The 21,685-nt window shown below is 37.0% G+C and overlaps 1 protein-coding gene and 1 pseudogene across 1 annotated transcript; both read right to left on the bottom strand.

Annotated features, from left to right (window-relative positions):
- Positions 1-6,950: 6,950 nt before the first annotated feature.
- Positions 6,951-13,097, bottom strand: LOC129644793 (olfactory receptor 5H2-like; annotated as a pseudogene).
- Positions 13,098-16,302: 3,205 nt separating this feature from the next.
- Positions 16,303-17,274, bottom strand: LOC129644792 (olfactory receptor 5H8-like). The gene has a single exon (XM_055570247.1). The coding sequence runs from the start codon at positions 17,230-17,232 to the stop codon at positions 16,303-16,305; it is 930 nt and encodes a 309-aa protein (XP_055426222.1). The 5' UTR covers positions 17,233-17,274.
- Positions 17,275-21,685: the final 4,411 nt, after the last annotated feature.

Raw genomic sequence — 21,685 nt, 5'->3', positions numbered from 1 at the left:
ATCTCCGTGACATCCCTATAGGATAGTAGTGATGGAATATCCTTCCAGTGGGCAAAACTTTGAGCAGTCTACCATCTTGGTTTCCTGGAAGGAGAAATTGCCAGATTTATCATGATATGGGCTTCCCAGGTGGTGCTAGTGGTAAAGAACCCACCTGCCAATGCAGGAGACATAAGAGACACAGGTTCAATTCCTGGTTCAGGAAGATTCCCCAGGAGAGGAAATGGCAACCGATTTCAGTATTCTTGCCTAGACAATCCCATGGACAGAGGAGCCTATAGGGCTACAGTTCCTAGGGTCTCACAGAGTGAGACATGACTGAAGCAACCTAGCATGCACACACACGATGATATATATTAGTTTCAACCCCTCAGTTGGGACAATCCCTTGGAGAAAGGAACGGCTACCCACTCCAGTATTCTGGCCTGGAGAATTCCGTGGATTATATAGTCCATGGGGTTGCAAAGAGTTGGACACGACTGAGCGGCTTTCACTTTCACATATCAGTTTCAGGTATACAACATAGTGACTCAAAATTCTTATATATTATGCTCCATTTAAACTGATTATAAAACGTTGGTTATATTGCCTGTACTATACAATAGATCATTATAGTGTACTTATTTTATGCATTTTAGTTTGTAACTCTTAAGTTCCCAACCCTGTCTTTCCCTTCCTTTTTTCCCTATCCCCACTAGTAAACACTAATTTGTTCTCTATATCTGTAAGTCTGTTTATGTTTTGTTATATTTATTCATTTGTTTTATTTTTAGATTCCACATACATATGATAACATATGGTATTTGTCTTTCTCTAGCTGATTTATTTCACTGTCATTGCAAATTTAAAAAATTAATTATTTTTTTTGGCTAAGTAGTATTCCATTGTATGTATGTACATTTATTTATGTACCTGTGTTAGTTTCTCAGTTGTGTCCACCTCTTTGCGACCCTGTAGACTGTGGCCTACCAGGCTTCTCTGTCCATGGGATTCTCCAGTCAAGAGTATTGGAGTGGGCTGCCGTTTCCTTCTCCAGGGAATCTTCCCAACCCAGGGATTGAACCTAGGTCTCCTGCATTGCAGGCAGTATATATATATGTGTGTGTGTGTGTGTACACACACACATACTTTATCTTCTTTATCTATTCTATCTGTTGATGGACTCAGACTGCTTTTGTATCTTTGTTATTGTAAATAATGCTGCTGTGATTATATTGGGGTGCATGTTTCTTTTCAAATTAGTGTTTTCATTTTCCTCAGATATGTACCTGGAAGTGGATTTGCTGATTCATATAGTAGTCTACTTTTAGTTTTTTGGGGAACCTGTATACTGTTTTCCACAGTCACTTCACCAAATTACACTCCCATCAGCAGTGTAAAAGGGTTCCCTTTTCTTCACATTCTCACCAACATTTGGTTTTTGCTGTCTCATTGATGACAGTCAGTCTAAGAGGTATGGGGTGATATTTCATTATGCTTTTGATTTGCATTTCTCTAATGATTAGCGATGTTGAGCATCTTTTCATTTGCCTGTTGGCCATTTGTATGCCTTCTTTGGAAAAATGTCTATTCGTGTCCTCTGTATATTTTTTTAATCATGCTATTTGATTGTTACGTGTTGAGTTTATGATCTGTTTGTATATTTCATATATTAACCATTTATTTGTCATATTGTTTGCAAATATTTTCTACTATTCGTTTGTCTTTTTATTTTGTTAATGTTTTCATTTGTTTTTTAAAGGCATTTAAGTTTAATTAGACTCCATTTGTTTATTTTTGCTTTTGTTTCCTTTGCCTTTGGAGACAAAAAATATTACTATGATTTAGAACCAAGTGTTCTGCCTATATTTTCTTCTAAAAATTTTATTCTTTCTTTCTTTCTTTATTTTTATTTGTACAAATGGCATTTGTTTCCTCATTATAACCAGGACAACTTTCTTTGTGAGTTGATGGATGTGTTTTATTTATTTATTTTTCTGGTCTTTTAATGCTTTAACTTTTATTCATTTATATATATATATATATTTATTTTATTTTATTTTTAAACTTTACAATATTGTATTGGTTTTGCCATATATCAACATGAATCCACCACAGGTATACACGTGTTCCCCATCCTGAACCCTCCTCCTTCCTCCCTCCCCGTACCATCCCTCTGGGTCGTCCCAGTGCACCAGCCCCAAGCATCCAGTATCCTGCATCGAACCTGGACTGGCGACTCATTTCATATATGATATTATACATGTTTCAATGCCATTCTCCCAAATCATCCCACCCTCTCCCTCTCCCAGAGTCCAAAAGACTGTTCTATACATCAATGTCTCTTTCTAATTTTCCACTTAGATGTTTATTTTCCATTTTGAGTTTATTTTTGTATATGATGTGCAGAAATATTCTTTTTTGTTTTGTTTTGTTTTGTTTTTTGGGGGGGGGGGTTTCTAATTTCACTCTTTTGTATGTAGCTATCAGTTTTGTGAGCAAAACTTATTGAAAAGACTGTCTTTTCCTCATTTTATGTTCTTGCCTGCTTTGTGGTAGATTACTTGACCATAACTACATGGCTTATTGTTGGGCTTTCTATTCTGTTCAGTTGCTTTACGTGTCTGTTTTGTGCCAGTACCATACTGTTTTGATTACTATAGCTTTGTAATATAGAATGAAGTCAGGGAGTTTGATACCTCCAGGTTGTTCCTCTTTCTTAAGATTGTTTTGGTTAGTAAAGGTCTTTTGTTTTTCCATACAAATTTTTACACTACTTGTTCCAGTTCTATGAAAAATGTCAGCATTTTGATCAAGAGTGCTTTGAATATATAGATTGACTTGGATAGTATGGTCAGTTTACCAATATTAATTCTTAGTCTGCTGGTTGGCAGGACCTGGGCCTGGGCCTGGGCCAGGGTGTCCTAGGGCTGATGTCTGCTCACTGATGAGTAGAGCTAGGGCCTCGGGTCTCTGGCTGCAGGAGCCTGGGGTTCTGAGGTTCAGTGTCTACATGCTGATATGGGGCCGTGTCCTAAGCCCTCTGGTGAACAGGCCTCTATGACATTTTTTTGTGGGGGGAGCTGTATTTAGGAATAGAGTCTCTATATCCCACAGTCCTCTGGATCATCCAGAAGTCAGCCCCAGTGGCCTTCAAAGACGAATGTTCTGGGAGCTCATCTTTCTGGTGCAGGACCCCCAAAGAGAGGAGCCTGATGTGGAGCTTGCCCCTCACTCCTTTCAGAGAACCTTTGCAATTGTAATTATTCTCCCAGTAGTGGATCACTCACCATGGGTGTATGTCTTAACTATACAGCAACTTGACTTACTTCCTACCTATCTCATTATGGTTCCTTCTTTATATCTTCAGTTTTGGAAGATCTATTCTGATTGATTCTGGTCTTTCTCATCAATAGTTGTTCTGTAAATAATTGTAATGTTGGTGTGCCTTTGAGAGGAGGTTTGCTCATAGTCTTCCTACTCTGCCAACTTGGCCCAGGGGTGCTATTGTATTCATTTAAAGTTTAAGTACAGTTTAAGGAATTGTGTATGGACACCAAGTTGACAATGAGTAGGCTTGTAATGATTCATTTTATGAATTAAGCTGACCTGATCTAAGGAAGCCCAAATATTTGGTTAAACATTATTTTTGTTTGTGTCTTTTGACAGTTGGTGTTTTGGAAAAGTGTTAAATTAGTGAGCTGAATAAAGTTGATGGCCAACCATTTGTGAGTTGGAATCTATACCTTCAACACTTGTATTCTTAAGCCTTGAAACTACCATCAGCATTTCTGGGTCTCTACTTTGCAGAAAGCAGATGATGAAACTTCTTAGAATCAATAAACATGTGAGCCAATATCTTACAACAAATGTCTTTAGTTACAGATATTGATATATGTTTAGATGTAGATATAGATAGATTTAGATCTACATTGATCTAGATTGATCTATCTATATAGTGTATATATATATATTATGTATAGTGTGTGTGTGTATATATATATATATAATACTCATTGTACATTGTAATATTAAAAAATAAAGGGAAATATCATCTTGCAATTGTTAACTGTTACCCTCAAATAAGACTGACTTAGAAGATACCATCTCAAATAAGATGAAGCCTTAAAAGTTGATCCATCCTGACAACTCATTTTTCTAATTAACAAATGTATCTCCCATTAACCTCACTGACATGATGCAATGGGATTTTGATTGGATAGCAACACCGTCAGTTATGTTTTCCAAGAAAAGTTTATAAAAACGTCCACAGTATTTCATCCTTTGGAAAAGATGCCCCATTAAAATCTGGATCCAGCTGCCCAACAAGGGAAGGAAAGTATAAAACCTAGAGTGGAAATCTTCAGAATATTTACATCATGCTCTTTAAGTAGAGAAGAGAAGTACAGAAATTCCATTTTGATTTGCCTCTAATATCTTGATTTTAAAATGTTTACTTCACTGATTATTTAAAAGAGTGGTCATCTCATAGGATCCCAAACCAAAAGCAATAGCATTTGAAACAGAAATTCTCCTGACAAAGCCCGTCAATCTGTGTTTCCACAAGCCCTCCAGGTGATTCTGAGGCCACTATAGCTTGAGAGCTGCTATATTAAAGAGAAACAACAACGAAAAAAGTCTGGTGTTCATACTTACCTAATGTATACTAATAAAATTCTGTCATAAGTAGTTCACAACTCAGAATGAAAAATACTCTTCTAGATTTGATGGTGTTTGTTTTTACCTAATGTTTGTGTTGATTCTTTGAACATGGTTGTAGGATAATGTTGTCAGCAACTTGTCAGCAGCACAAGGTATTATAAAATGATGAGAAAAACATTTTTATCCTTGTGTATAAAGAAAGAGGAACTATAAATTCTTTTAAATCTCCAGGTTTAGAAAATATGTATACCTTGATAATAAATAGTATTTCTATTATGTTATCAGTGTTTATTAAGGTGGTTTCATCCAATATCAGAAGTGTTCCAGAGAGTGAATGAACTGAGCAAAATTGTGATACTATATTTTTGTATAAAGACCATTAAGTAATGCACATACATCATAGTTTCTTTTTAAAGAAATCTGCAAAATGTCTTCTAAAATGTGGGCTTTGTAGTGTTTTTGTTTTTTTTTTTTACATCTTTCCCAAATGCAGCTGAAATGGCATATATAATATTCAAAAATGAAAAAAAAAATATCTGTAACCAAAGTGCAAGTAGGAGAACATCAATGAAGAGGGGATTTGGGTGAATTTCTGAAAAGCATTAAGTTGGATTTTCTGAAGACATATCAAAGCAACAGAATCTCTAGTTTAGACATGTTTGAGAGAAGGTTAGACAGGAAGCCTGAGTTTCTGACAGACCCTCCCATTGCCTACTTCATACCCACCAAGCTTAAGGAAGACAACACAGATAATACACATGCTGGTAGACTCATAGTTTGATGTCAACCTTTTCATTCAAACAAAAGGCCGACTAGGAAAACAAGCCTTTATCATTTCAAAGAAATACACATCAGTTGCTTGTATTGCCAACATAGCCTTTTAGTCATAACAGCGTAGGAACAAACAAATATTTAGACAACTCACAGGAAAAATCAAAACAATGGGAATGTTATGAAGCAACAAAAATTGGCCAAAGACGAACATATGCAATAGCATAGATTGTCTAAGGAGAAACGGTAAAAGTTCCTGGACTGTGAATCATTTACTTTCTCTCTGGGGCTTGGGAATATCTTTCAGGATACAAAAGAGAGCAGAAGATTTGTTCTCATCTTGTGGCCTGCATTCCATAAATATGTAATAGTGATATATTCTATAAATATTTATAGTTTGTATCTTTAATCCAAATATCTAATTAACATTCTTCTCCTGATATATCCCATGAGCTAATCTTTATCATAAAAAGAACATGATTAATTCACTTTAGGTGCATGATCCTTGAGATTGTCTTGAAAAAACCTAGGAAGGTGATCTGGCACTTAGTAGCCATCCCAAGCCCAGTAATCTCCCTGGACTCATCACTTGAAAACAAGATTATTTCAAATGACAGACAGATGTGAGTAGTTCTAGGGTAAGGAACTCACTCTAAATATATGTAGAACAATGGGGAGATTGGAAGGTCAGGAATGAACCTGAACATGAATCACTTCTTCTTCATAGTCTAGAAAACAACAAAAGCTACCATAACATTTAAAAAGTGTGGGGGCACAAAACGTTCAAACTCTTCCTCATTTTCATGCCTTTTCCCAGCTAGTCACTGAACACTCTGATATCCTATCATCTTAATGTTATTTGAACTTTGGCAATATGCAATTGAAGACTCTTGATTCATCAACACAATCCTGTAAACTTAACATATTATTTCTTTTTTTCCTATCAGTTTCATTATTTTTAAAGTGCTGGATGGTCCAAACCATTACCTTCCTATTCCGCTGGTTCTCTTTTCCTTCCTATTCCCATCTCAGTTAAATCTGCATCTCATCTCTTAGCTTTCTGAATTAGTGACATGGCAACATGGCAACTAAGTACCCTCTTACTCTCTCAGGATTGGCCTCTGTTCACTCAAACACAATCCTGTCTCCATTGTAGAGTTAAGTATACTATGAGTCTCCAGATTGCACAGCTCTACTACTAGCAAATGCATCATATTCATATTTTTTTCAGAGTGATTACAGTATTGTAGTGCTTAATGCATTTATGAAGCCATATTGAGAACATATGTATAAAATATTTTAATGTTTTCTTTAATTATTCTAATATGACATGAATACTTGATTAAATACTATTCTGTGTTTTCTAAAATTTTAATTGCATATGCACATATTTACTAGCACTCCTACCTTAAGTCATTAAAACTCTAGGGTGATTATAAGTGCAAAGAACTTTGAACATTAACTGTCATATAGCACCATCTAACCTGTATTATTATATGACTTGTATTAGTAAAGGAGGACTGATACTAGTATGAATTCTAAGCATTTCTCTGTACTATTTTTGCCAGTGAGTCTACAACTCTCTTATTTCTTAGGCTGTATATAACTTGATTTAACAAAGGGATTATGCCAATGTAAAACAGAGTCCATCATATCCTCATCATCTGCTTGTGCAGAGCCAGGGCGCATATACATGAAGAGAAGAGCCCCATAGTATAAACAGACAGATATCAGATGGGCTGCCAAATGGAGAAGGCCCTCCTTATGCATTGTAGAGACTTCTTTTTCAAAACTGTAAAGAGAACAGGTGTAAAAGATGCAAGAACAATGAGAATAGTGAATACCTGTATAAACCCAGAGAAAATAAATATCAACAGATATTTAATGGAAGGACCAGTGCAGGAAATCTTAAACAATAGTATAATATCACAGTAAAATTGATGTACTATTATGGAATTGCAGAAAGTTTGTTAGGAGGGGCAGCCGTGAGGAGATACCCCTCATCCAAGGTAAGGAGCAGCAGCTGCGCTTTGTTGGAGCAGCCGTGAAGAGATACCCCACATCCAAGGTAAGAGAAACCCAAGTAAGACGGTAGGTGTTGCAAGAGGGCATCAGAGGGCAGACACACTGAAACCATAATCACAAAAAACTAGTCAATCTGATCACACGGACAGCAGCCTTGTCTAACTCAATGAAACTAAGCCATGCCGTGTGGGGCCACCCAAGATGGGTGGGTCATGGTGGAGAAGTCTGACAGAATGTGGTCCACTGGAGAAGGGAATAGCAAACCACTTCAGTATTCTTGCCTTGAGAACCCCATGAACAGTATGAAAAGGCAAATGATAGCATACTGAAAGAGGAACTTCCCAGGTCAGTAGGTGCCCAATATTCTACTGGAGATCAGTGGAGAAATAACTTCAGAAAGAATGAACAGATGGAGCCAAAGCAAAAACAACACCCTGTTGGGGATGGGACTGGTGATAGAAGCAAGGTCCGATGCTGTAAAGAACAATATTGCATAGAAACTTGGAATGTTATGTCCATGAATCAAGGCAAACTGGAAGTGCTCAAACAGGAGATGGCAAGAGTGAACATAGACATTCTAGGAATCAGCGAACTAAAATGGACTGGAATGGATGAATTTAACTCAGATGGCCATTATATCCACTACTGTGGGCAGGAATCCCTTAGAAGAAATGAAGTAGCCATCATGGTCAACAAAAGAGTCCGAAATGCAGTACTTGGATGCAATCTCAAAAACGACAGAATGATCTCTGTTCGTTTCCAAGGCAAACCATTCAATATCACAGTAATCCAAGTCTATGCCCCAACCAGTAACGCTGAAGAAGCTGAAGTTGAACGGTTCTATGAAGACCTACAAGACCTTTTAGAACTAACACCCAAAAAAGATGTTCTTTTCATTATAGGAGACTGGAATGCAAAACTAGGAAGTCAAGAAACTTCCTACTGTTTCTGGGGTAACAGTCAAATTTGGCCTTGGAATACCAAATGAAGCAGAGCAAAGGCTAATAGAGTTTTGCCAAGAGAACGCACTGGTCATAGCAAACACCCTCTTCCAACAACACAAGGGAAGACTCTACAGATGGACATCACTAGATGGTCAACACCGAAATCAGACTGATTTTATTCTTTGCAGCCAAAGATGGAGAAGCTCTATACAGTCAGCAAAAACAAGACCAGGAGCTGACTGTGGCTCAGATCATGAACTCCTTATTGCCAAATTCAGACTTAAATTGAAGAAAGTGGGGAAAACCACTAGACCATTCAGGTATGACCTAAATCAAATCCCTTATGACTATACAGTGGAAGTGAGCAATAAATTTAAGGGACTAGATCTGATAGACAGAGTGCCTGATTATGGACAGAGGTTCATGACATTGTACAGGAGACAGGGATCAAGACCATCCCATGGGAAATAAATGCAAAACAGCAAAATGGCTGTCTGGGGAGGCCTTACAAATAGCTGTGAAAAGAAGAGAAGTGAAAAGCAAAGGAGAAAAGGAAAGATATAAGCATCTTAATGCAGAGTTACAAAGAATAGCAAGGAGAGATAAGAGAGCCTTCCTCAGCAATCAATGCAAAGAAATAGAGGAAAACAATAGAATGGGAAAGACTAGAGATCTCTTTAAGAAAATTAGAGATACCAAGGGAGCATTTCATGCAAAGATGGGCTCGATAAAGGACAGAAATGGTATGGACTTAACAGAAGCAGAAGATAATAAGAAGAGGTGGCAAGAATACACAGAAGAACTGTACAAAAAAGACTTTCACGACCAAGTTAATCACGATGGTGTGATCACTCACCTAGAGCCAGACATCCTGGAATGTGAAGTCAAGTGGGACTTAGAAACCATCACTACGAACAAAGTCAGTGGAGGTGACGGAATTCCAGTTGAGCTATTTCAAATACTGAGAGATGATGCTATGAAAGTGCTGCACTTAATATGCCAGCAAATTAGGAAAACTCAGCAGTGGCCACAGGACTGGAAAAGGTCAGTTTTCATGCCAATCCCAAAGTAAGGCAATGCCAAAGAATGCTCAAACTACCGCACAAGTGCACTCATCTCACACGCTAGTAAAGTAATGCTCAAAATTCTCCAAGCCAGGCTTCAGCAATATGTGAACTATGAACTTTCATATGTTCAAGCTGGTTTTAAAAAAGGCAGAGGAACCAGAGATCAAATTGCCAACATCCGCTGGATCATTAAAAAAACAAGAGAGTTCCAGAAAAAAACATCTATTTCTGCTTTATTGACTATGCCAAAGCCTTTGACTGTGTGGATCACAATAAACTGTAGAAAATTCTGAAAGAGATGGGAATACCAGACCACCTGACCTGCCTCTTGAGAAACCTATATGCAGATCAGGAAGCAACAGTTAGAACTGGACATGGAACAACAGACTAGGAAAAGGAGTACGTCGAGGCTGTCTACTGTCACCCCGCTTATTTAAATTCTATGCAGAGTACATCATGAGAAACGCTGGACTGGAAGAAGCACAAGCTGGAATCAAGATTTGCTGGGAGAAATATCAATAACCTCAGATATGCAGATGACACCACCCTTAGGGCAGAAAGGAACTAAAAAGCCTCTTGATGAGAGTGAAAGAGGAGAGTGAAAAAGTTGGCTTAAAAGCTCAACATTCAAAAAACTAAGATCATGGCATCTAGTCCCATCACTTCATGGGGAATAGCTGGGGAAACAGTGGAAACAGTGTCAGACTTTATTTTTTTGGGCTCTAAAAATCACTGAAGATGGTGACTGCTGCCATGAAATTAAAAGATGCTTACTCCTTGGAAGGAAAGTTATGACCAACCTGATAGCATGTTGAAAAGCAGAGACATTACTTTGCCAACAAAGGTCTGTCTAATCAAGGCTATGGTTTTTCCAGTGGTCATATATGGATGTGAGAGTTGGACTGTGAAGAAAGCTGAGTGCCAAAGAATTGATGCTTTTGAACTGTGGTGTTGGAGAAGACTCTTGAGAGTCCCTTGGACTGCAAGGAGATCCAACCAGTCCATCTAAAGGAGAGCAGTCCTGGGTGTTCATTGGAAGGACTGATGCTAAAGTGAAACTTCAATACTCTGGCCACCTCATGCTAAGTGTTGACTCATTGGAAAAGACCCTGATGCTTGGCGGGATTGGGGGCAGGAGGAGAAGGGGACGACAGAGGATGAGATGGCTGGATGGCATCACTGACTCGATGGACATGAGTTTTAGTAAACTCTGGGAGTTGGTAATGGACAGGGAAGCCTGGCATGCTCCAGTTCATGGGATTGCAAAGAGTTGGACATGACTGAGCCACTGAACTGAACTGAACTGAATTTGAATTTAAAAAGCATTATGAATTACACCATGGAAAAGGCCACCTAAAAATGCCAAAACAAACAGCCAGATGCATAACCTACTGGTCATGATCATTGGATAAATTAATGGTTTGCAAATAGCCATATAGTGATCATATGCCATTGTTGCCAGCAGAAAATGTTCTGTGGTTACACTGATTACAAAGGAAAAATAATCTATCTTGCTTTCAGTGAGAGAGATCATTTTGTTCTTGGCACAGAAGTTGACCAGCATCTTGGGAGTCACTGGGGAGGATATCCAGGCATCCACAAAGGCCAGTTTTCCAAGCAATAAGTATGTGGGAATGTAAAGTTGAGGGTCATTGCAGATGAGAGCAATCAGTCCAAGGTTTCCCACAATGGTGATGAGGTATATCACCAAGAACAAGGGGATTGCCACTGTGGTTGATACTGAAGTCCTGTGAGAACAAGCTCTGTCAGCAATGCTGCTGCTTTTCCATGTCCTCACTGTATATTTTCTGAAATCAATGGGATAAATATTTATTACCATTTAATATGGATCTTTTGTGGGGGGAATGGAAATAAATTCTTATTTAAATTCAAAAAATGTGAAGCAATGAACAGATCTAGAAAAATGAAAGATATTCTAAACATGTGTGAAATTTGGGGAAGCAGAGTGGAGTATGATAGGGAATTGTATATAGGACATGGATATAGGGTCTAGGGAAAAGAAGTTTGAAAGACTTAGATAATGAAATAAATTGAATGGCTTGCAAAGTATCTTGAACATTACTTATCAGCTAGTAAGTATACACTGAAAATAAGAGATACAAGTGGCACTGTAAGATATTTTTAAAAATGTGTATGAGGTAGTATAGAAAATAATCTACAGGGAGTGGAAATTACAGTTAGGAATACTAGTCAGGAAGCTGTTACATTGTCCAGTGGTTTCCAAACCAGATTACACATTAGAATTGGCTAAGGAACATTTTGTGTAAAGTATAGCTTATGAGGTTTAATGTACATATTGATTTAGTGGATTAATAATAAAGTCTAATAATTTGTATTTTTAAATTGTCCCTCAAGTAATTAAAGCAACTCAAGTTATTAAAACTCTTGGCTTAAAACTCAGCATTCAAAAAACTCAGATCATGGTCCCATCACTTCATGGCAAATAGATGGGGGAAAAATGGAAACAGGGGCAGATTTTCTTTTCTAGGGCTCCAAAATCACTGTGAACCATGACTACAGCCATGAAATTTAAAGGCACTTGCTCCTTGGAAGAAAAGTTAGGACAAACCTGGACAACATATTAAAAAAGCAGTCATCACTTTGCTGACAAAGGTCCGTATAGTCAAAGCTATGTTTTTCCAGTAGTCATGTACAAATGTGAGAGTTGGACCACAAAGAAAACTGAGCACTGAAGAATTGATACTCTAGAGTTGTGGTGCTGGAGAAGACTTTTCAGAGTCCCTTGGACTGCAAGGAGATCAAGTCAGTCAATCCTAAAGGAAATCAAGTCTGAATATTCATTGGAAGGACTGATGCTAAAGCTGAAGCTCCAATACTTTGGCCACCTGATGCGAAGAGCTGACTCATTGGAAAAGACCCTGATGCTGGGAATGATTGAGGACCTGAGGAGAAGGGGACAACAGAGGATGAGATGGTTGGATGGCATCATCAGCTCAATGGACATGAGTTTGAGCAAATGGCAGGAGATAGTAAAGGACAGGGAAACCTGGTGTGCTGCAGTCCATGGAGTTGCAGAGTCAGACACGACTGAGCGACTGAACAACAACAATTTTGCACTCCAAGGCCAAACTTGCCTGCTATTCTGGGTATCTCTTGACTTTCTACTTTTGCCTTTCAATCCCTTATGCTGAAAAGGACATCTTTTGTTGCTGTTAGTTCTAGAAGATCTTGTAGGTATTCAAAGAACCATTTGACTTCAGCTTCTTCAGCACTAGTTGCTGGGACATAGACTTGGATGACTGTGATGTTGAATGCTTTGCCTTGGCAATGAACTGAGATCATCCTGCCATTTTTGAGATTTCACCCAAGTTCTGCATTTCAAACTCTTTTGTTGACCATGAAAGCTACTCCATTTCTTCTAAGGGATTCTTGCCCACAGTACTAGATATAATGGTCAACTAAATATATATTTTTGGTTCTGTTATTCTGGAAAACCCTATACTAATATAAAAATGCACTGTTCCTTTAATGAGTTTTTGCTTTATTTTGAAAACTAAAAGGAAATATTATAACAGAAGCCAAGCTGCATGCAATAACCATCTCAAACCAAGGAATCTTCTTGTGCTTTGTTACAAGATTCAAAAAGAGTGATGCACTCTTGCTGCATTCTGTACATTTGAACTGTGATTTTTTTTTAGTTTCATAAATATTTCACAAATACTTGTTTAGAAATTCATATGTGCAAGCTATTCTGCCATTCACTGCAGAAAATACAAAGAGTGTTAAGATTTCTAAGTTGCTATCTAAAAGAGTTTTTAGGCCCAAAATAAGTAATACCCAAGCCCAAGGGTGGTCTAAGAAGAGTAAATAAACTAACAGCGTTTCAAATGTGTGGGCATTGCCATCCTCTTTAGGGCAATCTGAAAGTGAATCTTCTACACTCTAAGGTACAAGATAGACCTTGAAGAAAGACACCATGGAAATTATGGGGCTTCCCTGGTGGCTCAGACCGTAAAAACATCTGTCTGCAATGCAGGAGACCTGGGTTCAATCCCTGGGTTGGGAAGATCCCCTGGAGAAGGAAATGGCAGCCCACTCCAGTATTCTTGCCTGGAAAATCCCATGGATGGCGGAGCCTGGTGGGCTACTGTCCATGGGGTCGCAAAGAGTCAGACACAACTGAGCGACTAAATAAACTAACAGTGTTTCAAATGAGTGGGCACTGCCATCCTCTTTAGGGCAATCTGAAAGTGAATCTTCTACACTCTAAGGTACAAGATAGACCTTGAAGAAAGACACCATGGAAATTATGAAGGAGCAGTTGGGGGCTGGGGAGGTGGATTCTCTGTGGGGAGACCAGTAAGAGCAAAAGGGCATAACTGAGGAGGGAAGTGTATCCAGAGTCTTTCAGTAACTTATTGTTGATATAAAAGAGTCCACAGGAGAATTGTGAAGGAAAGGACTTGGAGTTCAACCATAGTATAATTGAAAGGACCTCAACTTATACCACAGTGAACAAATGCAGGGTAAGGAAGACAGAGATAGAAAGATATATATAGATATATAGATATAGATAGATATATAGATATATGCATATATAGACATCATATAGTCTGAACATGCACATGTATAAATAAATATATGCTAAAGTATTTATGTTGTGTGTATACATACACACACACCACAAAAAAAAAAACTGGTAATGGCAATCCATTATAGATCTTTGAAGAGTAATATGATTTAATCTGACTTCTTTTTACAAAGAAATATCTGGCAGATAGGCAGATATGTTTGGAAAATAAGAGAGAATGAGCAGAATCAAGTGGATATGTAACTGGAATTTTGTAAATCACAGAGGTAGGTGGTTATGAAAGTGAGGGTCACAGTGGTGTCAGTAAGAATGTACCTAGGATGAGTGATGAGAGGCAGAGAAGGGGTGGACCTGAAGGTCCACTCATTATTCTTGGAGTATGGAGTGTGATGAAAATGAACATTAAAGGACTTTGGGGCAAAAACATGCAAACTCTTGTTCATTTTCATTTCTTTCCCAGCCACCCCACAGGCATCATGATATCATATCTTAACATTATTTGAACTTTGATGAAATGCATTTAGATCTCATTGTCCACCACACATCCTAATAATCTGATAACCTTCACATGTTTCTAGTTTCTTACTAGGTTTACTTTTTAAAAATTCAAAGAATATTGGTCCATTTTTTTCTATCCTACCCCTTCATTATTCTTCTTTTAGGCAATACAGCATAAATCTTCAATCTAATCTCCTAGCTTTCTTAGTTAATGAAGCTTTTCAAATTGATCAATAGAATACAGACACGAAAAGGACTGTAAAAGTCATAGACAATGAAAGGAAACATGCCTCTTTGCCTTTTCCTAAGCATCATTCTAAGCTAAGAGCATCTCTTGCAGTGTAGCTCTGTTTTCACTGTCTTACTCCATGCCATTTTTTTCCTCCTTGCTTTTCCTTTTCTTTGTGTGATATGACAAGTGATTACAAGAAATGAAAGTTCAGTTCAGTTCAGTTCATTCACTCAGTCATGTCCGACTCCTTGTGACCCCATGAACCGCAGCACTCCAGGCCTCCATGTCCATCACCAACTCCCGGGGTCCACCCTAACCCATGTCCAGTGAGTCAGTGATGCCATCCAACCATCTCGTCCTCTGTCATCCCCTTCTAGTCCTGCCCTCAATCTTTACCAGCATCAAGGTCTTTTCCAATAAGTCAGCTCTTCGCATGAGGTGGCCAAAGTACTGGAGTTTCAGCTTCAGCATCAGTCCTTCCAATGAACATCCAGGACTGATCTCCTTTAGGATGCACTGGTTGGATCTCCTTGCAGTCCAAGGGACTCTCAAGAGTCTTCTCCAACACCACAGTTCAAAAGCATCGATTCTTCGGCGCTCAGCCTTCTTCACAGTCCAAATCTCACCTCCATACATGACCACTGGAAAAACCATAGCCTTGATTAAACGTACCTTTGTTGGCAAAGTAATGTCTCTGCTTTTGAATATGCTATCTAGGTTGGACATAACTTCCTTCCAAGGAGTAAGCATCTTTTCATTTCTTGGCTACAATCACCATCTGCAGTGATTTTGGAGCCCAGAAAAACAAAGTCAGCGACTGTTTCCACTGTTTCCTCATCTATTTGCCATGAAGTGATGGGACCAGATGCCATGATCTTAGTTTTCTGAATGTTAAGCTTTAAGCCAACTTTTTCACTCTCCTCTTTCAGTTTCATTAAGAGACTAGTTAGTTCTTCTTCACTTTCTGCCATAAGCGTGGTGTCATCTGCATATCTGAGGTTATTAATATTTCTCCTGACAATCTTGATTCCAGCTTGTGTTTCCTCCAGCCCAGCGTTTCTCATGATGAAAGTTACCATATGCTAAATAAAGTGGAATATGGGGCCTTTGATTGCAGATGAAATTCCTGGGATTTGCTTCTATTCAATCAAATACCAACCTGCCTCCACTGTGGAGTTAAAAGTAATAAGAGTCTCTGTCTCTAGGTCTATGGTTTATAAGTATCAAAGATACCCTAAATAATTCCCCCTTAGAGGAACTTCACTATTTTAATACTTTATGCATTTTTAGTCATGTTCTAGAACATAAAAGCATATAAAATGATTGTTTGCCTTTGTTTTTTGCTTTATTTGGGAATTCTATAAACAATTAATTAAAAATTTTGTAATAAGAAGTAAGAAATATTTAGGGAATTTATTAGGTACTAACATAAGTCCTAAAATTATAGGACATTATAAGTACAAAAAATTTTGAATACTAATCATTACATAGCAAGATCAAAACTATACAATTTAGTTAATGCTTTAATAAAAACAGATATTACTATGAGATCTAAGAATGTCTCTTTAACACTTTTGTCAGTGAATCTATGACTTTCTTATTTCTCAGGCTGTAGATAATTGGATTTAAGAAAGGAATTATGACAGTGTAAAATAGAGAGTCTATCATATCTTGATCATCTGCTTGTTCAGATCCAGGGTGCACATACATGAAGAGAAGAGGCCCATAGTATAAAGAAACAGACAGAAGGTGGGCTCCACAAGTGGAGAAGGCCTTCCTTATTCCTTTTATAGACTTCTTTTTTAATATTGTAAAGAGAATAAGTGTATAAGAGATAAGAACAATGAGAATGGTAAACACCTGAATTGAACCAGAGAAAATAAATACCATCAGAACATTAATAGAGGGATCAGTACAAGAAATTTTAATCAGTGGCATAATGTCACAATAAAAGTGATGTACTATATTAGAGTTACAAAACGTTACTCTGAATAACAAACCTGTGTGAATTGTGGAATGTATAAGGCCACCTAAAAATGATAAGGCTAATAGTTTTATGCATAGTCTATTGGTCATAATCACTGAATAAAGTAATGGTTTGCGAATAGCTATGTAGCGATCATATGCCATTGTTGACAGCAGAAAACATTCCGTGGTTACACTGATGACAAAGGAAAAGAATTGTGCCATGCATTCAGAGAGAGAGATCGGCTTACTCTTGCCCAGGAAGTTGACCAACATTTTGGGGGTCACTGTAGATGATACCCAGGCATCCACAAATGCTAAACTCCCAAGGAATAAGTACATGGGGATGTGAAGGTGAGGGTCATTGTAGATGAGAGCAACAAGTCCAAGGTTCCCCATGATGGTGATGAGATATATCATCAAGAACAGAAGGAACAGGGGGATTTGCCACTCTGGTTGATGTGTGAGACCTGTGAGAATGAACTCTGTCAGCTCTGTTGCATTTTTTGTTTCCATATCCTTGATAGATAGCCTCTGAAACAAGTGCAGTAAATGGAAAAAAAGTTATCAAGAATTTTAAAACTAATATTTGTTGAAGGTAATTGAAATAAAACCATATACTATCTAAATGCTTTTCATTAATCTTACTACATAGTAGACAAAAATCACTGTATAAATTATGTTAAAACAGTGCAATTACAACATTTAAACATTTGTACATAAATGAGCAGATTTAGAAGAGAATAAAGACTTTCTGGAGATGAGAAATATTAGGAGATGCTATAGAATGAGGTCAAGAAATTCTATGTGTAGGACATGGATGCAGCATCTAAGTACAGATGTTAGAAGGACCCAGTTTATAAAATGAATTGAATACCATATGAATGATCTTGAGCTACATTCTTCAAGAAATAAGCAAGAAATGAAAACATATAAATCAGGAAGTGGAAACATCTGTTATTTTTGAAATTAAATATTTGACTGCAGAAAATAGACTGCAGGGAGAGAAACTTATGTCATAAATACTAATCAGGAAGTTGTGGCTATTGTCCAGTGACTCCCAAACTAGATTACACATCAGAATTGTCTGAGAAAATTTTGTTCAAATTATAGATTCTGAAGTTTTACTGTAGACATTGGATCAGTAGATCTTGAATGATATGTATTGTATAAATATTCCCCAGGTGATTTAAATGTATGGGAAGTTCTTAGTTCATGTGTGATATGACATTAGGAATGACAAAGACAACAAAGTGAGAGATCAAAATAAATCAGAATGAAGACTCCTTTGTGTTGCTGAATGCGGGTTTGTGTCCCCGATGTACTGTGAGGTCAAACAAACCAAAATGTCTGAGTTTGGAGTAGAGAAAGGTATAATGCAGGGGACTAACAAGGAGAACGGGTGGCTTCAGCTCAAAAAATCCTGACTCACCAATGGTTTTCAAAAATTGATGTTGAAAGCTCAGATGAAACGGCCAGTTTTTGCAATGAGCATCCTCTGAACACCCAGGTATATAATTCTACAAATATAATTCTACAAAACCTTAATAAAAATAAAAAACAATGACTTGGGAGTCATAGAAGTGGCTAAAATATATTATGATCTATCCATTGGAAAATGTGTATAAGGTAAAGGGAAATAAAGCATGAAAATAAATTTGAGGAAATTTAAAGAGATTTAAAAGTGGATATGTGTGTGTGTATGTGTGTGTATATATATATATATATATATATATATATATGTATATACATAATTTAAGATACATAACACCTGATCCTATTTTCTAATAAGTCTAGAAACCAAACTTCTAGAAACTGACTTTTCCTTGAACCTAATGTAAGGGGGCTTGATCTACTGCTAGTAATGCTACTGCACATACACTGAATTTGGAATATATAGAGAGAATGACAAAGACTTGATGTATGCAGAAGAGAATTTTGGTTGCCAATTCAACCAAGGAAACAGTATCATGTCCTCAGAAAATGAATCCTGTGCCCATCACAATGGCATTTTCAGTGTGATTTGTGGTATTTAAGTTCAGCAACAATGACATCAGGGCTATTCAGCTAGAGCTAGAACATGATTTGGAGTGTTGACTACCCATTTCTCCAGTGGGTTTCTCTAACTTTCCTGGCATTTCTTTGTTGGATTCAGTTTTCATTCAATTAACTGTTTTCCTCTTGGAACCAAGAGTACTAGCTCACCCAAAAAAAGAGAAAAGGAAAGACCAGAAAAGGCTACTGAGCAGAGTGATCAGAGAAGAGGGAAGGAGTTGGAAAGCTGAATTGTAGGGAACTTAAAGAGAGGAAAATACTTTAAAAGCACAAAGGAAAGTAGAGTGCCAAAAGTGAAGTAACTGCTCTTGTAAGATAAGGAGTGAACAGAGATAACTGAGTGTGGGAATTAAGAGATTTTTAGTGGCTTTAGTGAGAGCAGTTTCCATTTTGTTATAGAACTGAATCAAAGAACACTGGAAAGTGAATGGAAGCGAATGGCACAGCAGTGAGGAGAATGAAATAGAGTATCTGAAATGTGAAGAACAGATGAGATTTTTTTTTTTCTTGTAGAAAAACGTCATGAAGATTTTCGAAAGAGATAGAGCATGTCTATCTGTGGTGGATTCATTTTGATATTTGGCAAAACTAATAGAATTATGTAAAGTTTAAAAATAAAATAAAATTAAAAAAAAAGAGATAGAGGAGGGCATTGAGATGAGAGTGGGTAGAGAAGTAGAATGAGAAGTGTAGGTGGGTGGAAAGAAAACATGAAACAACAAAAAGCAGGAAGAGAGGAAGGAACATAGATGGATAAGTATAGAAAAGAGAAGGAAATGAAGAGGGAGAGGAAGTATCAGGGAAAGGCTGAAGATGAAATAAGAGGAAAGTCTCAATGGTTTGGGGGTTTATGTTTATATTAACCCTAGTTTTCCTTGAAATTTTTCAACTCTGGGAAACTTTCCTTTTTTTTTTTCTTCAAATATCCAAGTTTTTATTCCTATGGAATTTGTGTATGACAGTGTTTAATTGAAATAAATTGACTTCAGAAATTTATATTGCCTATAAATATACTAACACTGCATCAAACTTCTTTTCATGTTTGAAAGATACTTTACCTTTGCTATTAGGAGATTAGAGCTGACTTTCTCTAGAAATCCTTCTGGTTTTCCGTCACAGCATTTGCTTATCCACAGGTTTTATTAGCAGAATAAAATTGAGCCAAAGACTGGAACTGAATAAAGATCATATAAATAACCAATGCCGATAACTTCAGCTGTTAACTGTGTATTTATTTGAAATACTCTTTCCTTCCAATCGGTCCCAAATCAGTAAACAATGAAAAATTCTCAATTCAGTGTATGGGTACTTATGAAGTAATAAAGGTCAAAATGATTGAGGGCCATTTCCAGCACTTTTGCATATATATGTACACAGATATACTCATTGAAATAATTAAGGAGTGGATGAAAGGATAGAGGGGTTAATATTTAGGTGATATAACTTAAAATTTAATCCACCAGTGTAATTAATTAAATGGAATAAATATTTTGAACACAATTATCAGAAAGATTACTTACACAGGAAACATTGTGACCTAAATATTTAAATCAACTTTTAATTTAACGTTCTAGTTTACCAACTCTTATCCTGTGGAGTCTTGTGATTAGGCTAAGCACATAATTAAGTATGATTAAATGGTAAAATGTAGCCTTAGAGCTATTCTGCTTATTCATATTTACTCACAGTAATAAACAGATAATTCACTATTTACCTTCAATTTTCAACTGACTGTTCAGGTATCTTGTAAACCAAATCAAAATTATTATAAATTTAAAAGTATTTTAAATTTCTATTAAAAATGAATATTACAAGAATCATCCTCTCTTACCTATATCTGTTAAGAAATTGTTGAGATTTTTTGAGATTTTGGCTTTCAGAAGCAAAAAATAATACAAGAGCACCAGAATGACAGTAACATGACAATTCTTTCCACAGATTCACTTTGGAGGCTTAATTTTCCAGGCTCAGGAAAATGCTGCTTATATACATTTTAACTACGTGCACTTGCCAGGAGAGGAAGGAATAATAAAATAAAATTCCCCTGATAGCACCATTGATTCCCTTAAGGACAACCTAATATGATGTTAAAGTGTTGCACTCAGTATGTCAGCAAATTTGGAAAACTCAGTAATAATGAGAGTCCATTAAAAATCCTTGAAGAGTTGTATGATTTAATCTCAGTTCTTTTTACAAAGAAAAATCTGGCAGATATGTTTGGGACATAAGAGAGAATCAGCAGAATGGAGGCAACAAGAAATTAGAGTTTTTGAGGTAGGTGGTTATGAAGGTGAGGGTCACAGTGGTATCAGCAAGAATATACCTAGAATCAATAGTGAGAGGAAGACAAGGGATGGACCTGATGGTGAATCACTCATTAGTCTTAGAGTATGGAATGAAAATGAACATCTGGAGCACATACATCCAAACTCTTGTTCATGTCTTTCCTAGCCACTCATTGGGCAGTATGGTATCATATCTTAACATTATTTGAACTTTGTTAGTATGCATGTTAGTATGCAAAACTTCTCATTGTCATCTACACATTCCAATAACCTTTACATGTGACTATTTCTTTTTCTAATTAATTTCACTTAAAAAAATTCTAGGAATATTGACCATTATTTTCCTATTCTACCTCTTCATTCTTGTCCATCCTAAACCTTCAGCTTATCTATTAACTTTCTTAGAAAAGTTTTCCAGATTGACCTACAAATACGTACACAGCTAGAAAGGACTTTAGAAATCATCATAGATAGTGAGAGATAACTTGCCTTTTGTTTCTCTCTTGGAGCACACTAAGGTAAAAGCATCTCTCATAGTCCAACTCTTTGTCTTCATTATCTTAGATCCCCTGTCACTTTTTTTTCCTCATTGATGTCCCATTTCTTTCTGTGATATGAGAGTTGATTCC

This window comes from Bubalus kerabau, chromosome 2 (genome assembly GCF_029407905.1).
Source record: "Bubalus kerabau isolate K-KA32 ecotype Philippines breed swamp buffalo chromosome 2, PCC_UOA_SB_1v2, whole genome shotgun sequence".
Taxonomy (NCBI): domain Eukaryota; kingdom Metazoa; phylum Chordata; class Mammalia; order Artiodactyla; family Bovidae; genus Bubalus; species Bubalus kerabau.
Note: the sequence above shows the minus strand (reverse complement) of the source record. Positions and strands in the feature narration are given on the sequence as shown.

What these genes read in the sequence shown, in the direction of transcription:
- LOC129644792 (XM_055570247.1), bottom strand. Translation starts at nt 17,232, where the DNA reads ATGGAAACAAAAAATGCAACAGAGCTGACAGAGTTCATTCTCACAGGT.